The 16,972-nt window shown below is 38.5% G+C and overlaps 2 protein-coding genes across 5 annotated transcripts in view; both read right to left on the bottom strand.

Annotated features, from left to right (window-relative positions):
- The window catches only part of MTMR1 (myotubularin related protein 1), a 36,436-nt gene extending 25,598 nt beyond the window's left edge, over nt 1-10,838 (bottom strand). The window contains exons 1-7 of one of the 2 annotated variants that reach the window (XM_082061801.1): nt 10,636-10,838; nt 7,780-7,885; nt 5,243-5,266; nt 1,834-1,909; nt 884-978; nt 556-663; nt 60-161 (exon numbers count right to left, since the gene is read on the bottom strand). In XM_082061801.1, the coding sequence (XP_081917927.1) occupies nt 60-161; nt 556-663; nt 884-978; nt 1,834-1,909; nt 5,243-5,266; nt 7,780-7,885; nt 10,636-10,763 (639 nt within the window). In that variant the 5' untranslated portion in view covers nt 10,764-10,838. The remainder of the gene's footprint in view (nt 1-59; nt 162-555; nt 664-883; nt 979-1,833; nt 1,910-5,242; nt 5,267-7,779; nt 7,886-10,635) is intronic. The other variant, XM_082061802.1, reaches the window with a different exon arrangement.
- Nucleotides 10,839-12,123: 1,285 nt separating this feature from the next.
- Nucleotides 12,124-16,972, bottom strand: part of MTM1 (myotubularin 1) — a 39,041-nt gene continuing 34,192 nt past the window's right edge. For 2 of the 3 annotated variants that reach the window (XM_082061803.1, XM_082061805.1), the window contains 2 exons: nt 16,574-16,750; nt 12,124-14,180 (listed from right to left, as the gene is read on the bottom strand). In XM_082061803.1, coding sequence (XP_081917929.1) covers nt 14,013-14,180; nt 16,574-16,750 — 345 coding nt within the window. In that variant the 3' untranslated portion in view covers nt 12,124-14,012. The remainder of the gene's footprint in view (nt 14,181-16,573; nt 16,751-16,972) is intronic. The other variant, XM_082061804.1, reaches the window with a different exon arrangement.

The raw sequence follows: 16,972 nt of genomic DNA, 5'->3' as shown, positions 1-16,972 counted from the left end.
CCTACACTTTCCAAAAAGAAAAGAGCCAGTGACAGCCTCCTCTACATCTTAAGACTTACCAGCCCATTAGACACAGGAAATGCACGTGTTACCAGGTTTTCAAAAATTTCCAGTCTGTTCTGCTCTTCCTGTTTATAGGCCAGCCGCAAATTTCTCATATCCTGTCAAAAATAAGTTACATTATTTCACTTTATGATGAATTAAAACAAAACAAACAGTTGTAAGAAATTTGATTGAAGGCATATTTGTAGCACTAAGTCACATATCTAACCCACATTAGAACAGAGTTCTGTAAGTGTTCGTATCGCATGACTAGGATTGTCATTTGAGCTGTAGATATCATAAAAATAGTCCTTTGAATTAACTGTTGGGACAAAAGGCAGAAGTGCTTGAGACTGCAAGTATCATAAGAGGAATTGAAATACATTATCTAAATGAAGCTGGGTTCAAATACAGGGAACTGAGCAGACAGAAAAACAGCACACGTGCATGCAGATTCCTCTTACAGAAAAAATGAAATTAAAATAATACGAATAAATATCTATCACACCATACCTTGCAAACTATTTCTATACCACACGAGTTCTCTCCATGGCTCTGTACTCCAATTTTTTCAACTCTACTTATGACTCCAAGGGGAACATCAACAACAAAAGGGGGATCCTGAAATTTGTGTATAAAACAAATGAATTTTGTTACATTAAGAGGAACATAAACTGAAATTATTCATGTATGTTTCATTAGAGTCAACTATTACATAATTCCTGTTTAACAGACTGCTGTGGAACATCATGCTTCACTTACACCAAATTTGTCACTTTCTGAAATCTACTTCAGTAAATTCCTACCTGAAACAATATGCAGACAGATAGTGAAGTCTTACCCTTTCAACACTTTTGATATACATTCTGAAGTCCGTCACTGTTAGTGTACCACTGACTGCTCCCATAAATGGACAGATATACATAACATCTTTAGCTGGAAAACAGACCAATTAAAGCTTTGTTTTACTATTACAGACATTTGTTCCATAAAAATCTATTTCTATTTAAAAACAGCAATATTGTTGCAGTTCTGTAAGATTTTGACGCTAAACCTCTACAGGAAAGCCTGTTTTTCTAATACTGCCAGGACTGAAAGAGCCATCTGTATCTCAACAATGAAAACAATTGAATTCCCCAGTCCTGCTGCTGCTCAGCAACTATGGAGCAAGCGGGGCTGGGGGCAGCTCAGGGGCTGCAGGAGCACCCGGGGCTGTTTGCAGCTGCGGGGGCTCCGCTCCCTGCCCCAGGATGTAGAGCACCCACCTCACCCCAGACTGCACCCAAACAGGCAATCACTGATGTGCACGCAACTGACCTCCAAGGAAATGCCCATATCTTCATTTTCACTTTTGTTTGAAAGAGTTTGTACTCTTTTCTAGCCAAGCACTGTACTGCTAATGCACAGCTTGCCCTCACAGGCCAAAGAGAAGTAACTCCCATTAAGAACTGGAAACCAAGTTGTCCGTAACATCATCTTTATCACAATTTTGAAGCTTTTGAATCTGAGACATAATCCTTGGCACCCTCAAGCAAAAATAAAACTCATACACCTACATGGAACAAACTAACTCTTGGAAAATAGTGATTTATCTATATGGAGCAAGTAATCCTTTGGAACTGATTTCTCCTTCCTACATTTGGATTTAAAAGACAAAAGAAATTCACATCAAACTGACTAATCTAAAGTGGCATTAAATTAAGAAAATTCCAAAGGAAATAATATTCTGTTTTTAAATAAATAAACTAGTGATTTAACAGTATTCACTGCAGTACTCAATAGTAGGCTTACCAATAACTTTGATTGATTCTCCAGGAAAAAGTGGAGCCTCTTCCATCTGTGCTAGTTTGTTTCCATCCCGCAGTGCCTGGCAGAAATCCAAAACCATGAGTAAATTTCACTTCCCATCTGTACTACATCGATACATTTTGATGCAAAGTGCTTTTACTATCAGATTACTGGAACGCAAGAAGTGCATCTTTTTTACAAGGCACAACTGTATTAAACAGTACCATAGTAAAAAAAAAAAAACAAACCAAACCAAACACAACAACCCCCCCTCCAAAATTGGTATTGTAAATATTAAACAGACATAAAAGTTAGTAATGTATTAGTAATAAAGCATTTATGCAACAATTAGTTTCACATGCTAGCTACAGATAGCATACAAAAACATGAACAATATCAGCCCAAATTTGTGATTAATAATTTGTTAGTCTTGTGCTATGTGCAGGTATTATTTGGGGTATTTTATCTACTTGAGAACATTTTAAAGCTCATATGATTTGTTTATACTCTTAAAGTTGTTTATTTAATATTTAAGTACTTTCATCGGAGAGAATTATACGGCAGAAGCTTTATTTATTTAACACTTTAACTTTGTATATTTGATAGCAAGAAGTCAGAAACACTCCACAATGTTCTATTTCAATCAATACCGTATTGAGTGCCACAGGTTATGGAAGAGGTCCATTATAAGAATTTTGGATCCAGAAGGTCAGATTAAGAATGAAGTAATAATGAAATACAGAAGAACAATTAGCAATTTTAAAATAAGGACTAGTTCCATACATTTTCACTTAGGCAAATGGCTTCATTCCTGAATGATACAAGATCAATCCTTTGGGTCCTTTGTTGGCAGCTAAGATTGAAAATGTACTTAGGATTTTAGTTAAGGATAGAAGTGTTTGAGGTACTTTTAAGGACCACGTGAGAAAGTGACCTCTCTCAGGTCAACGTGATGAGACATTAAGGTTTCAACTTTTTACATCCCGAAGTGAGAATAAATATAATGAGCTATGTTGCAGTAAAGAAATAACTCTTCCCTTGTATTACAGCTCTGATCCAAATACAGATAATTTGTAGGATCTGTCTGCCCTCACTAATCAATAATTCCTGAAGATATTTAAATTGATCTCTGGCTTTAGATTTTCTTGGAAACTAACAGAACTTTATATTTAGCACCCAATCAGAAAAGAAGATGATGTGTGGAGAATTAGCCACTACTTCCAAAGCACAGATGTGCTCTGTCAGATAGGGGCTTACCTGCAGTATTACATTTTAGACTACATTACACTACACAAAAAACCTACCTAGAAAATAACCAGTTAACGCACTAAATTCTTTCTACGGATTCTCTTACATGAGAAATATAAGATTTCTATGTACTGTACAAGTACTAATATATAGTACCTTGCTACACAGTTAATGAATGAAAGACGAGTAAAACTTGCCACCTGATCAGGTTCTGCTTCAGAATGAAAGCCATTGTGTCCATCCTGAATCTCCTGCTTTGCATGGGGCAGCAGTAGGGCAAGAGAGAAGTAACAGGAAAAAACATGCAGACAACAGGTGAAAGGACAGAATCTTTTTTGTTTCTTTCTTTCTTTAAAAAGACAGCATATACTTTAACTCCAGTTTAGCTAGTCAAAATCTTCCACTCCTGGCACAAACTACTTTCATAAAAGGGAATCCAAGCTATTAGCACCATCCTTTTAATGTTATTTGGCACAACACAAAATGAAAAATTTACTCCCTTCTTCATAAGAGAGTCAGTGCTGGTAGATAAGAACATTAAAGTATGCACTGTCTTTTTAACACAAACAACCTTATAGTGAAGAAAATGAATTAAAAGTATGCCACATGCTTATCAAGAGAAGAAATTGAGTACAGCTTGCAATGGTAGCATTAGGGGGAAATTCATGCAATCTTTCAAGGAAAAAAAGAGGTCAACATCAAATAGAAGTATCTAGACAATTTTTAAAATGCTTTACTGTGTAAACATGTTTTTAAGTTAACTTTCCAGCTTTTTTGTTTCATGTATTTTTCCAGTAACTTCTGTGTTGTTGCTGGGAACCTAGTCAGTAACTTTACAGAACCTAAAATTACTCCTAATAGCAAAACATGCAAATAATTCACATTTTCATGTTAATTTATTTTTGCATCATATTGGCAGTGACTCCTGAATATTAATTAAATCTCTTTAATAAACATAAGGTCCCTGCATGCTTCAGAAAGAAGGACAAATGTCATGGGGTCATATGAAGTAATTGTTTTAATACTTTCAGACAAAATTGTGCTTCTGCCTTCTTTCTTTATTAACTGGAGCAAAGTTGTGTTCATGACAGTCTATTATTCCCAGTTCACATGCAAAGACCTCACTTGATAGACTATAAAATCAGCTTCAATCCAAATTTACAAATGTTTGCTAAAGTCAATTTTTCTTTGTACAGTATTTCTACAGAACCCTCAAAAAAGGAAAACTGAGGAGACAAGCACAGCAGATCATTGAAAGATCAAAGCCTTCACAAGGAACAACAAATAACTGAACAAAAACAATCCATTTTCATTACTCAACCCAGAACTATTATTTCTATTAAAAAAAAAAAAATCAACTTGTGAATTTGTATGATTGGACTAAACACATTATTTTCAAATGTAAACAACGGATGAGAAAAAGAAATCATTCAGGCTTCATCTCTTGGTTTGAGACTGAACAAGAGGTCTTTGTTCAAATAAAACTGTTGGGCACATTTCACGAACAATGTTACAACACTACCCAGATCATTTCTCACTCCATAAATGTTACTATGAGAGAGGGACAAGAAAACAAGGCATGCTCTTTTTATATCTCCAATGAACAACGGGTAAGATGTAGTCTCAAAATTATTATTAAAAAAATGCAGGTCATTGCATTAGTGTCGAACTTCAAACCTAACTTTCAATCCTACGACAGGGTGGCAACAATTAATGTAAAATGTACAAAGGCAAGCAATTGGTATCATATTTAAACAGGATAGACAAAGACGTGATGCTTTTACCACAAATATTCTTTAGCATAGATAACACGTTAGAGCTGCTAATACAGTACTCTGTAGTCCAAAGCATGTAAGCCTCAGTTGCAAGCATACATTTTGTCAAAATTAATGCAATGAAACTGAAGTTAGTATTGCACATTTGTAACATAATTTTAAAATACTGCTCTCTTACACGTTGACTTTTATTGCTCACGAAAACATTGTAACATATATAAAGCATTTCTATGGCAAAGAAGCTGTTGCACTGCATAGCAAAATGGTCTGACTGGTTCATAAAAACCATTAATGAAGTAAAAAAGAACACTTGACACACCGAGATCTCACACAGCACAAAAGACAAACAGGTAGGAGGCCGTTGGACTGCTAGCCAAAGGTAATCTTACCCGTATAACAGGCCTCCTGTACACCTGTTAGTTAAAATATAAAATGTTATCCACCAAAACACACAGATTTGATTTGTTAAAGATATTATATCTTACTTCATCAGATCTTTCAGAAGAACTCTACTTCCGAACATTTTAATTATAGCCAGACTGTAAAAGAACAAAACTATGCAGATCTAGTAGCAATCATTTGCAGAGTTGTTTTGGTCTAAAAACAATCTTGCCACTTCATTTTAGTGATGTAACAAATGCCAAGCTCTTTTGAAACATTCATTCCTAATCACCCTTTTATCCAGTTACAATGTGCTATTGTGAAAAGAGAAGAAAGAGCCTGGTAATCCTTCTAGGTGGAAGACAACAAGCCTGCAATAACAGCATAACCACCATATCTTTTTAGATTCCAACGGAAAAACAAGTCATCTTATTTCTGAAGGTGTCTGTATTCGGCTAATATAATCTAAGAAATTTTCATTTGTATGAACCCCTCATTCAGGAGGCAGAGAGTATGTCAAAGACACGGCTGAGTTCAGAGTGAGATCACGTCGCTGTCGGGTTTGGCGAGCGGGAGCTTGCTCAGAGCTCCACGATTCATCTGCAGCTCCTTTGCTTCCATTTGGTTCCACCCTCCCCTAAATTACATTCTGATAAATTACACCGAGTAACATGAGTAACACCATTAGATACAGGAATGTATATATTCACCTGTTTTTGCAAACATATTGATTGAAACATTAAAAAAAAAAAAAAAAAAGGCATGAGAGAAATTAAAAACCAGAGAGTTCCTGGTAAATGCAGCAGAAAGCAACAGAGCTGCCTGACCAGTTCCAGAAGCAAACACAAACCGCTGGCCCTACATGAACTTTCTGAGTTGTTGTAAGACAGTCTCTAATTGCAGCAATTCAAGGTAACCAAAGGTGATGAAGGCCCAGAAAACTGATCAGCACACATCAGAAGAGAGATGTCTCAAAGGAAAACTGAGTTATAAATGGGCACTATCTTTTTACATGTGAATTCCATAGTAGCAAGGAATAAACACAGCCTCTTAGTGGTCCTGAACGTAACTAAGGACATTCTAGAATAAAAACTTCCATTATGTTATACACAAACATGGGTTTTCAAAACACAGAAATGCAATGGTGCCAAAAAGAATTTATACACAAAATTCTAAATACTGCCAGGCATATTTATTTGTTTTTCTTTCATTTTTAAGAAACAGAGAATGATGTAGAATTTTAAATGGGCCTTAAAAGACTTATTTCAGTATAGAGAAGGAGGTTATTTAGAATTAAAAAGTGTTCTTTATTCCAGAGGAATGCATTCTACCTCAGAGATAAACTGAACACCAAGCTTACAAGCTTGGATTTCACTAAAATTAAGTCCTTGATCTACAGGGCAAATAGAACATCGACAGCTGTAATGCAAGGCTTCCCACAATGTTTTATCAAAGATGTTAGCCTTGACCTGAAGTAAGCATTTGCAATTCTCCTGCCATAGTGTGGAAGAGCAACACTTTTTTATGAGTATAAGCTGCTGACTGTGCCAATAGTGTGGAACTCGGGAACTCCGTGAGGTGAATTTTTAAGCAGACTACAGTCAAAAACATTCTGTGGATTCATCTTCAGACCTGGGCTGAACCTGATCTGCTGTCACAAAATCTAAAATATGCCGTTTCTTTTTAATCACAGAGCATATTAGAAAATAATCTAAAATCTAGTTAGAACCAAAAAAAGACAAAATTTCATGTAGTCATTTTGCATGAAGACCATTAAACTGCTTCAAATCTAGGAAGAAAAACGGATCTAGAGAGCAGCTGCCTGTGTTCCTTAAAGGGATTTGAAACCCAGGGGACTTTCGTCAGTTTGTAAGAGAAGGAAACCTGCTCCACTCTTGATAGTTCAGTTGGCTGGCTACATATAGGAAATGGCAAATAAGCATATAAGAATAGGGGTATAAAAGCATATTGGAACCCATTAGGTAAACCAATGTGCAATCACTACTTTAGTAACAAAAATGTTGCTGGGAGGGAATGAAAAAGGTGATTGTTTGTTTTATATCAAATTCTCTATCTCTGGTGAAACCCCATGAAAAATGATAGTAATTTATGTTCTTTGCATGGTAACAAAGACACACACATCTATTTTTTGTGAAATCTGGGGAGCTCAATTTTTGTACTCTGAATGACACACACTAGAAAAAATTCCAACATGTAACTATTAATCTGCTTTGCAATTTTTTTTAATGTGGTAATATAAAGAAAAGACAACTCACTTTTGGCATTTTATTCAAAACATTGACTTTTCATTTTTCTTTCACCTCTCAAATTTCATTCACTAGACTTCAATGTCACTATTCCAAACACAGAGGAAAACACAAAGCAGATTCAAAAGACTCCTACGCATGATGAGATATTTCCAGTTCTGAAACATTCAGCTATCACTTAAGTACTTACCACCTGCTAATCAAGGTAGCAAGGACTTCCCTGATCATTCACTCTTTTATCATCTTAAACAAATCAATGCATTTTTCAAGGCACTTACCCTGTAGTCTCTGGACACACCTTCTGATGGGACAGACCCTGAAATCTGACTAGAAATGGTTGCAGCTATCAGCTGTTTACACCATTCCACGTGGGATCCAGTCGGGCTACAAAACCAGAACATTTCAAATTATTTAGCAGTGATTCACAATGTACATTGAGAACAGCAGAGCAACTGAGCACATCCAGAAAACAAGACCATAAACGATCAGTAACATAAAAATCAGCTTGCTTTGTGGGCAGAAGGCAACTATTTCGTTGATCAAATTAGGGAAAATAATTTTACTAGATCTTATCAGAGATGTAGAGCTATCAGTAGGTTAAAAGCCAGTTAGGGCCCTAGGGCCCTTTTTTCCTGAAAGCAGCCATGGAATGAGTTTGGTCAAGTAACAGAAAACTCCTTACACTTTCCTTATTATTATTTCCTGATTATTCAGTAAATCCTCAAAATTAAATTACTCTATGCTAGTATTTAAAATTTAAACTACACTAGTATTGTATTTTATATTGATATTAAATGTAGAAAGTACATGTTTTCTAAACAGTAACTTAGCTGATTTTTTTTTTCCTATTCATAAAATAATCTCTGAGTAATCTTCAGGATGGTCCTTCCCATGCCACAGCTAGGAATTCTGCAGGGTAAGGTGTTCATAGGAACCCTAAAAACAAGCATCTGAACAGCAGAACCGCACTAAACCCCAGGTGATGCGTTTTCACCTGAACTAGTGCTGCTCACAAATAACACAGTATTGGGAGTGAGAAGCAACGACCGGCTTTGAGGTGCGCTGGGTCTGCCTCAAAACACACCAGTATTTGAAGAAAAACAGGGAATGCCAGAGGGAACTGTTCCCTGGGCGCCTCAGCTGATGTCTTAGATAAATGTCATTTCTTCAAACAGTTTAGTTGGGCTGTTCTACAGATTTAATGCTTATTCAGAAGCCAAACACAGAAAGAAAATATTAATTCATTTTTTAGTATTCATTCATAAACTAGCTTTAGATTCTGTGTGTATTCCGTGACACTGAAGTGACTAACTGCATACGCATACCTTGTACCAACCAGTGCACCACAACTGGACATTAAGAGGGTGGGATAACGGCATAAGATGACCAATTGCTACTTAACTAGAGGTCTTTTCTTACATTAAGACTGCTAGGATAAGTAGATATAAGGTGAAGCTGCATGCAACAACTTCATACCTGAAATGAAAGCTCTTTCAGAACTTCTCCAATAAATTTTAGTAGCTTTCTCCCCACCTTCAAAATTCTACACAGGACTACATCGCAAAACGTTGGTTTGCAACTAAAGCACATCTGTTATATTTCTGCTTAAATAATGAGGATAACCCTCAGGTTAGTGCAGACGTTGAGTCCAGATTCACTCAAACTTGTCACTTAAGTTGTGCAAAGGAGCGCATGAGCTAAACCCCCCAGTAAAGCCCTTCTGATCTCGTATATTTCTCCTTCTCTCACATCTCTTAATTTCTAGTGCATCTCTTTAGCCTTTGCCTATGTTTTTGGTTTTTTGTTCTTTTTTTTTTTTTTTTCAGAATAAGCATTTACTTGTTAATTAAGAAAATGATTTATTTTTCTATGGTTTATCTTCACCGGGAATCAGATCAACAAAGTTAAGAGCAGCAGGAAAACGCATGTGAAAACAGGTCCACCTCCTGCAGGCAGTGTCTCAGGATGTATCAGTGGACCACAGGACACCGATCCTGTCGATGTGACTTATCACCACCAGTCAAGCGGGACACATCCCAGTACACGCCTTTTCATTCAGTCTCATCTGAGGCCACGCACATTAGCGTGGCCTGGTACAACAGACATTATAACTGACAAACAGACATTATAAGTTCTCCAGAGTAGAGCAAGACCAGGTAAAGAGAGATGAAAACTAAGATAAGAAAGTGCATTAAGATGTAAGTTTCGGTGACAGCAGGAGGGAATTTGATTTCTACTTGCGCTAGAACGATGCAAAACTCCACGTTTCTCCTAACAGAAAAGAGAACACGGGGATGGGAACCTGGCACTGATCTTTAAAAAGTCTTTTTGAAAGTGTTGGGGTTTTGTTTGTTTGTTTTCATCTGGGTGAGATTTAAGTTAGTTCATATTCATTGTTTAAGGCTTTTCAAAATCAACCCTGAAGGCTGCGTGCAGCTGGAAACTTGTAAAGGAAGGAATGGCTCTGGCAGCACCTGCTGAACTCGGTGTGTGACACCTGGCCCGGTGACCCCGCGGTGACACCCCCGGTGACGCCCGCTGACCTGCGGCCAGCCCAGCACCTGCCGCCAGACACGGAGGCACCGCACACACCTGGAGACCAACCGACACCGGGGGACACCGCGCTGCGTGGGACTGTGACACCGCTGCGGATAAACACACACTTGCACGAAAAAAATAAATAGGGAATAAAGATTTAAAATCTGAGAACGGCCTCAGCGGAGTTTGCAAAGATCAGAAACTACGGACTGCCTCCCCCCCAAAGAAAAACCCGGCCAAAATCCCGCCGGCAGCCTCAGCTTGCGCACAGAGGGTGACGCGAATGACGAGAAACACACAACCGCGGGCAGGAAACTTTGACAACGGGCAGTTCCCGGCCGGGGACAATCTCCGCGGTGACACAAAAGCAGAGCCCGGCTCGCAGTCCCCGGGGCTGGCCGGGCTCCGCGCCTCCCGCCGGCCGCACCGCTTCCGCTCCCCAGCCGGTTTCGGGGCACCGGGGAGGCCGCCCCAGGCCGGGTTCCGCGCTCCGCGGGTCCCCGCCGCCGCCTCCGGCCCCGCGGGCAGCGCAGGCCGCGGCGCCCGCCCCGAGCGCGGGAAGCGCGGCCCCATCTCCCGCCGCGGGCTCCGCTCACCTGTCCAGCGTCTCGGTGCTGGCCTGCCGCGACCCTGCCCCCGCCGCCGCGGCGCCCCCCGCCCGCACGGCTCGCCGGCCCACGCCGCCGCCCTCCACCGCCGGCCCGGCCGCCGCCGCCCGCTCCATGTTTCCGGCCGCCGGGATGGCGGACTCCCGCCCCTCCGCGGCGTCTCCCCGGCCGGGCCCGGGCCCCGGCAACGGCCGAGAGCTGTCACCTGGCGGCGGGGCTTACCCACAGGCCTCCGCGCCGCCGGGAGGGCGGGCAGCGGCCCCGCGCGGCGGGGGAAGGCCCGGCCGCCACCGCCCCGCGCTGAGGGGACAGCGGCCGCGGGGCCGCGGACACCCCCGCACCCCCGGCCCTGGGAGAGACCGACCGGCCGCGAAAACGGCTGTCAGAGGCACGGAGTTTAAAACTGACATATTTATTTATTATTTTCCCCCTTCACATAAATACACGGCAGACGGATGTTAAGCTCTCCCTCCCCCGCCCCAAAGTCGCTTGGCAAATAACGCGCTGCTCCATCCTGCGTTACCCAAGGAGTGGGGCCGAAGCTGTTTTAACCCGAGAGCGCTGGTCAGTTACAAAAAGCTGCTCTCTCAAGCATGACGCTGAATGCTCACTGCGAGACAAAAAACTGAACTCGAGGCAGAGTTTAAGAACACATCAAAAGGAGGTAGAACACACATCATCTCTAAGGTATACCCATAACAGTGATGCTGGGGTGGATAAGGCATAAGCAAATAGAGAAGGCATTCACCAAATAAACTTTCTAAATAAGTAACTGAAGCCCAGCACAAAAACTAGGTTATCTTCTGGGGTCCGTGGAAGAAAGAATACAGAAAGGAAAAAACTACAATAGCGTAAATGATGGATATTTTGTATGGGATAGGGGGTGCTTGGAGCTGTTGGTGTTCAGATCCCAGCCCTGCTGTTCCACCCCTCCTGAAAAAGGCACTCGGCACCTGGGACTCTCCCCTTCACCACCTCAAAAGCTTCCCCAGGCTGGTTCTTGGCCGTGACAGGTACAAGAGGTCGCAGACCACAGGAGGCATCACCACAGTGAAGGGGAAAGGAGAAACGTTTTGTTAACATTGATCAGTTTGTATGCTTACCCGCACAACAATTTTAAAGTAGTATTTTCCAGAAATCACGGGATTAATAACACCTCTACGTTTGCCTAATATTGCCATGTAAAAATAGAATTAAAACAAGTATCTTATCTGTTAACTTGAAAAAAAATCCAAGCCCACACAGAGCTATGTTAAAGAGCTTCAAAGACTGAAATCCGACTGAACCAGTAATACAAAGAATGGTATATATGTAATGAAGTGCAAAAAGGTCCTTCTCATTCTATTACACTTTCCCAAATGCAATAGGTTACCACGTAGTGTTTACACAGTAAAAAAACTACTACAATTTCTGAACTTCTCTACTACTGCTCAGAGATGTCACCAACATGTTCAACTCAAATACAGAAACCTTAAATACTCTAATAAAAATAGCTTTTTTTATAAACCACAAGTAAGTAGAAGGCAAATAAACCAGAGTGCGCATAGCTGTCAAAAAATAAAGTATATCATGAGAATCAAGTATCCTTCTTCATTTATCTGATGCAATGCATCTTATTTACCTTAACGAGTCAAGATTTTGGGACAATGTTGTTATTTTGGAAACATACACTGAACAACATTGACGGGAAAATGAAATTTAGAGGACAAAAATAAGTAATAAAAATCATGTGCATTTAGAACATATATACCATAGGCTCTGAGCTTCCCTGGAAAAAATAGTGCAATTCAGTGTATATACTGAATTAGATCAAGAGGCGGTACACTTTTATTCCTTCAAAAAAATACTGTTCTCAAAATATGTCCTCTAAAATTTGACTTTATGGAAGTATAGCTTTAAATTTAGTTTTCATATGCAAAATATTTACACTTTATAAACTTGCAGAATTTCTAATAAACTATATTATATATACGTACACAAAACTTAATTTATATATAATCCTATTATATCTTGCAGCTCAAAACTCATCACATGTACAATAATTTACAATGACAGAAGCCTCAAGCATGAAAACATCTCCTTTAAAATAATATTACAGCCCTCTACAGATTCTGAATTGCAGTATCTCCTGGATTGCCCAAATATCATTGAACTTCTGAGAAAATGCAAAATTTTAATTAAATATCAAGTAGCAAGGTTTGTGCTGTCCTAAGAAGTGCTTGCAACTATTTAAAAAACACCTGAAAGGAACAAATTGAAGGTTTACAAGAAGCCTCTGAAATGAAGGCTTGAAACTAGAATTCATTGTACGGTTCACTCCAAGTGCACACACTATATGCAAATCTTGTATACTGAAGTCCCTTAAATACTTACAATAAATTTGTTGAACAAAAGTTAAATTAAACAGTAAGCTATAAATGTACAAGTTTTCAATAGTATTCGTAACTGAAAATTTTTGCCTACTTTGGTATAAAAGCTCCTTTAAATAGGCACATTAACTTTTAGAAGACAAACACAAGCTTTAATACTATGGCTACTGCTGGATATTTAAGCAATGTCTCTGAGAGTTTAATTATATAAATCTTCTTTAGAACCATTTTATTCTGTATTAATCCAAAGAACCAATACTGCCAACAGTGATAATTTGTAATATACTTTAGTGCTAGACAGTTAGTCAAAACAGGACTTCTCAGAATCCAGTACAATTCTCATTTGTTTAAAAAAAAATCCATTAAAAAAAAAATCTTTTATTTTGATACCTATTGAGCAATTTGAATTTTTAATTAGAAACATATTTGTGAAATCCCTTCCATATATGTATTTCGAAAAAGTAAAATTTGTAATTCTCATGTAACCAGAAAATTTCAACACTTCTCTCTGAAATCTTACAATAGAATTTATTTTTATCTCATGAACTCCCATAAATATATTCCTAGCAGGAATATGCACATACCTGATTTTATACAACGTGAATATTCCTGTTGCCACTCATGTGTTTATTCAAGACATGTAAGACTGAGCATGAATTTGCTTACAGGAACATGTCCTAGAATGTAATAAATTAAAGCATTCCTATGAAAACAATAGATCAATTTCATTTCAATTGTACCACACTTTCCAAAATACCTCTTAGAGCCTTCCATAACTAGAAGTTGATTAATAATGTTCCCAGTCCACAGGTTCCGAAAGGCACGTAATTGAAGAGTTGGTTTTGTTTCTTTTGAAGTCCTCCTCAGATGAAGAAAACCTAAAATAATTTGTGTTAGGACAGTCTAATGTAAGGCATTAAAATATTTGTCTTTATGCTATAGATCTATGTTAAGCACCGCTTGCTGTCACAGCATAGAATGAAGCCAACATTTTCTTCAAAAATGTGTTTGTACGTGGGACATCATTTGTGAGGGAGATGCTGATGAGGCTGATGAATTTGATATCTTAGAATTATTTGTGATCTGTAGCTCTTCAAGTCTCCTCATGTAATCATCACGTAGTGCAAGGAGCTCCATGTAGCGCTGCTCCACTGGATTTGGCTGCTAGAAAGAGATCTATATTAGTCTTATCACTTCAGTCCAACTACTTTACACAGTTAGGCTGCTATATTTGTGTTTTCCTGGCATTACTCAGTATTTGTAGTTTCCAACATACGTAACAAGTTGTAGCTACACAGAAATATTTACTTCCATAATGCAAGAGCCTTCTGCCCTCCACTTGTTCTCATCCAAGAAAAAACTTTATACGAAACAGTTCTTCCTACCTCAATAAAATCAGCCGGCACTCCCTGAAGCATATGGATTTTATTTTCTTATTGTCTAATATTGTGTGGAATATAGGTGCGAATACTTTGTCCGAAGCTTTTATCTTATTGATTAAAAGGTTTTAGACTTCAGAGGTCAGATGTCTCATCTTCCCTAAAAACAGTGTATAGCCAGACTGACTATTCTAGCCACACCATTCAGATTAAGATGAAACACATGCCTTCCCTTCAGATTAAATAACTTCCCTTAGTGATTAAATTTACTTCAGTTTTTAATAGTAAATTTGTAATTCTGTGTAAATAAACAAGTGAAATAAATGCAAAATGTTATTAGCAAATTCTGTAAGTAAACTTGAATGCATTTAAAATCAACTGCCCTGGCTTTTCACAGAAAGAGCATCTTAACTGCTTCCATTTTAAGGTTAGCCTCCTTTTTCAGATGGAGTAATAAAACAAATAGAAAAGGAGTATTACAAGTATCCAATGCAGATACAGAATCTAAAGTTCCCTTCACCTGTGTATACCTGTCAAAAAGTTGCTGCTGCTGCTTCACAGTTAACTGCCTGTAATTAAAAGCTACTAGCACAGTTTCAGGAACAAATATGAACTGGTGAGGCATTTAAAACCAGCTGAACCAGCACTCTTACGTGCACCGCCCACTACACACCCCAGATGAGCACAGTGATGAATGTTGAAGCAGCTGTGGAAGTTTGATCAATGACTGAGTGTAGTTACGAAGATGATTAGAGGTGTAGGGTTAATGATGTTGCTAGTGACAGGCCAGACTCTTCACTAGGCTAAAAGTCTGATGTGGAACATGCTTCTGAGTAATGGCACTCAGAAAGGTCATCAAAAAACTGGTTCGGGCCATACGTATGTCCGCTATTCAGCTGCTAAAGTCAAGATGAAGCTTAATTTCATGTGTAGCAAAAAAAAAAAAAGATGCTTTTTTTTTAATAGAAAAATGGTGAAAATGAGGGACCAGTAGCAGCAGCATAGAAGATTATCACATCGGTTTGCATTTCTAATAAGAAACTCCTACCAAAAACCTTTCCTGAATAATGGCAAAGTGCATTTTAAGTACATTTACAGCTAATTTGCATGCCCTGTAATGCTTTCTAAAATAAATCTTTGGATTCACCTTTTGCAAAATGCTGTAATCTTTCACAGCAAGCAACAAAAACTCTAGAACTTCAAGTAAAAACTGGCAACATACTTGTAAGAAAATATTGCAAATTGTCTGGTTTCAGCCTCTATGGTATTGTAAATAATACAGGAGATCAGCTGTGGAAAAGGAAGCACATTGCTTGAAAATGCCCAATTCATTCCAGGGGCTGGACTGTGAAAACCGCTTCTGTCAAAGAAATTGCACCTCTGCCTTTCCCTATTCAAAACTCCACGGCTTGGTAAGAAGGACAAATAAGTCTCTGCACACTATCTTTACATGCCACATTGCTGAGATTTCTAGCAAGATTGTAACAAGCACTGAGGTTCCATATATTAAACATTAAAAGCACAGAACTAAACTATGTGTAATTTGATAAAAGCTTTTCTGCGTTTTCAATCTGATCCACATGTATAATTTTCAATCACAGCTTTCATCCAATGGTCACACAGTGTAAACAACGTTGGGTCATCAAAGTTATATTAAAAAAATTCTTACCATAAACCATCAATACAGATAGCAGTTTTGAAAGAGAAAGGACCAAATAGGTCATTTTAATTTGTAAAAGACTTAATACACTCTCTAAGAAAAAGGAGAAAGACTGAGCAAATGCAACCAAGGGTATTTGTGATGCTAATGTCTTAACTCTTCAGGGATCACTAAGCCCTATTTCTAAGCATTGTCATGCACCCTTTAGTAGCATCAAAGCCCCTTAAAAATGCTTCCCCCATCCTGTATCCAAGAAGAGAGGCTAGAAAGAGCTTGAGGATGACTTGATGCTAAGCAGGGAAAGAAGCTCAGAGTGCTGAGAAGAGCTGAGACAAAAAAAAGAGAACGGAAAAAAAAAAAAAGAAACCAAAATTTTCCTTTTTACCTTTTTTCTCCATCTTCACAAATATATTAAAAACCTGAAGAGATTACAGGTACTATTCTACAAGTCAGTTATGACACATAATCCTATTTCTGAAGTCTAAAAGCATTTTGTACAGTATAGAGAATTTACTTACTTGTTGCCGAATTCTTGGGTTCCACCTGATGTAGTAATTGACCCAGAGCTCTAAATGGCGCATGCTGGCTACTGGATAGAGTGCTCGATTTAGCTCTTTAGTATAAAAAGGATTGGTGTATTTAGACTTTTCACTGTTTATCAAAGACCACAAAGACAATGTTTTCTCAGTCACTTTCTAAAATGAAATTGAAATAAGAACAGTAAATATTTGCACAAAATCAGGAAATCCAGAGAAGCTAAGGTTGCATTCTACTATTAATATACTTCTGATTTTCTTGGAAGCATAATAAGTTACTGCATTAGAAATATTCTAAAACCAGTGCTTGACAAGTATTTTAATGACTGCATAGTCTTTAAGCTACAAAACCCAAGAAATTTACTATACAACTATTCTATA

The sequence above is a fragment of the Streptopelia decaocto genome (genome assembly GCF_964273445.1).
Source record: "Streptopelia decaocto genome assembly, chromosome: 10".
Lineage (NCBI taxonomy): Eukaryota > Metazoa > Chordata > Aves > Columbiformes > Columbidae > Streptopelia > Streptopelia decaocto.
This window is presented reverse-complemented; position numbering and strand designations above follow the sequence as displayed.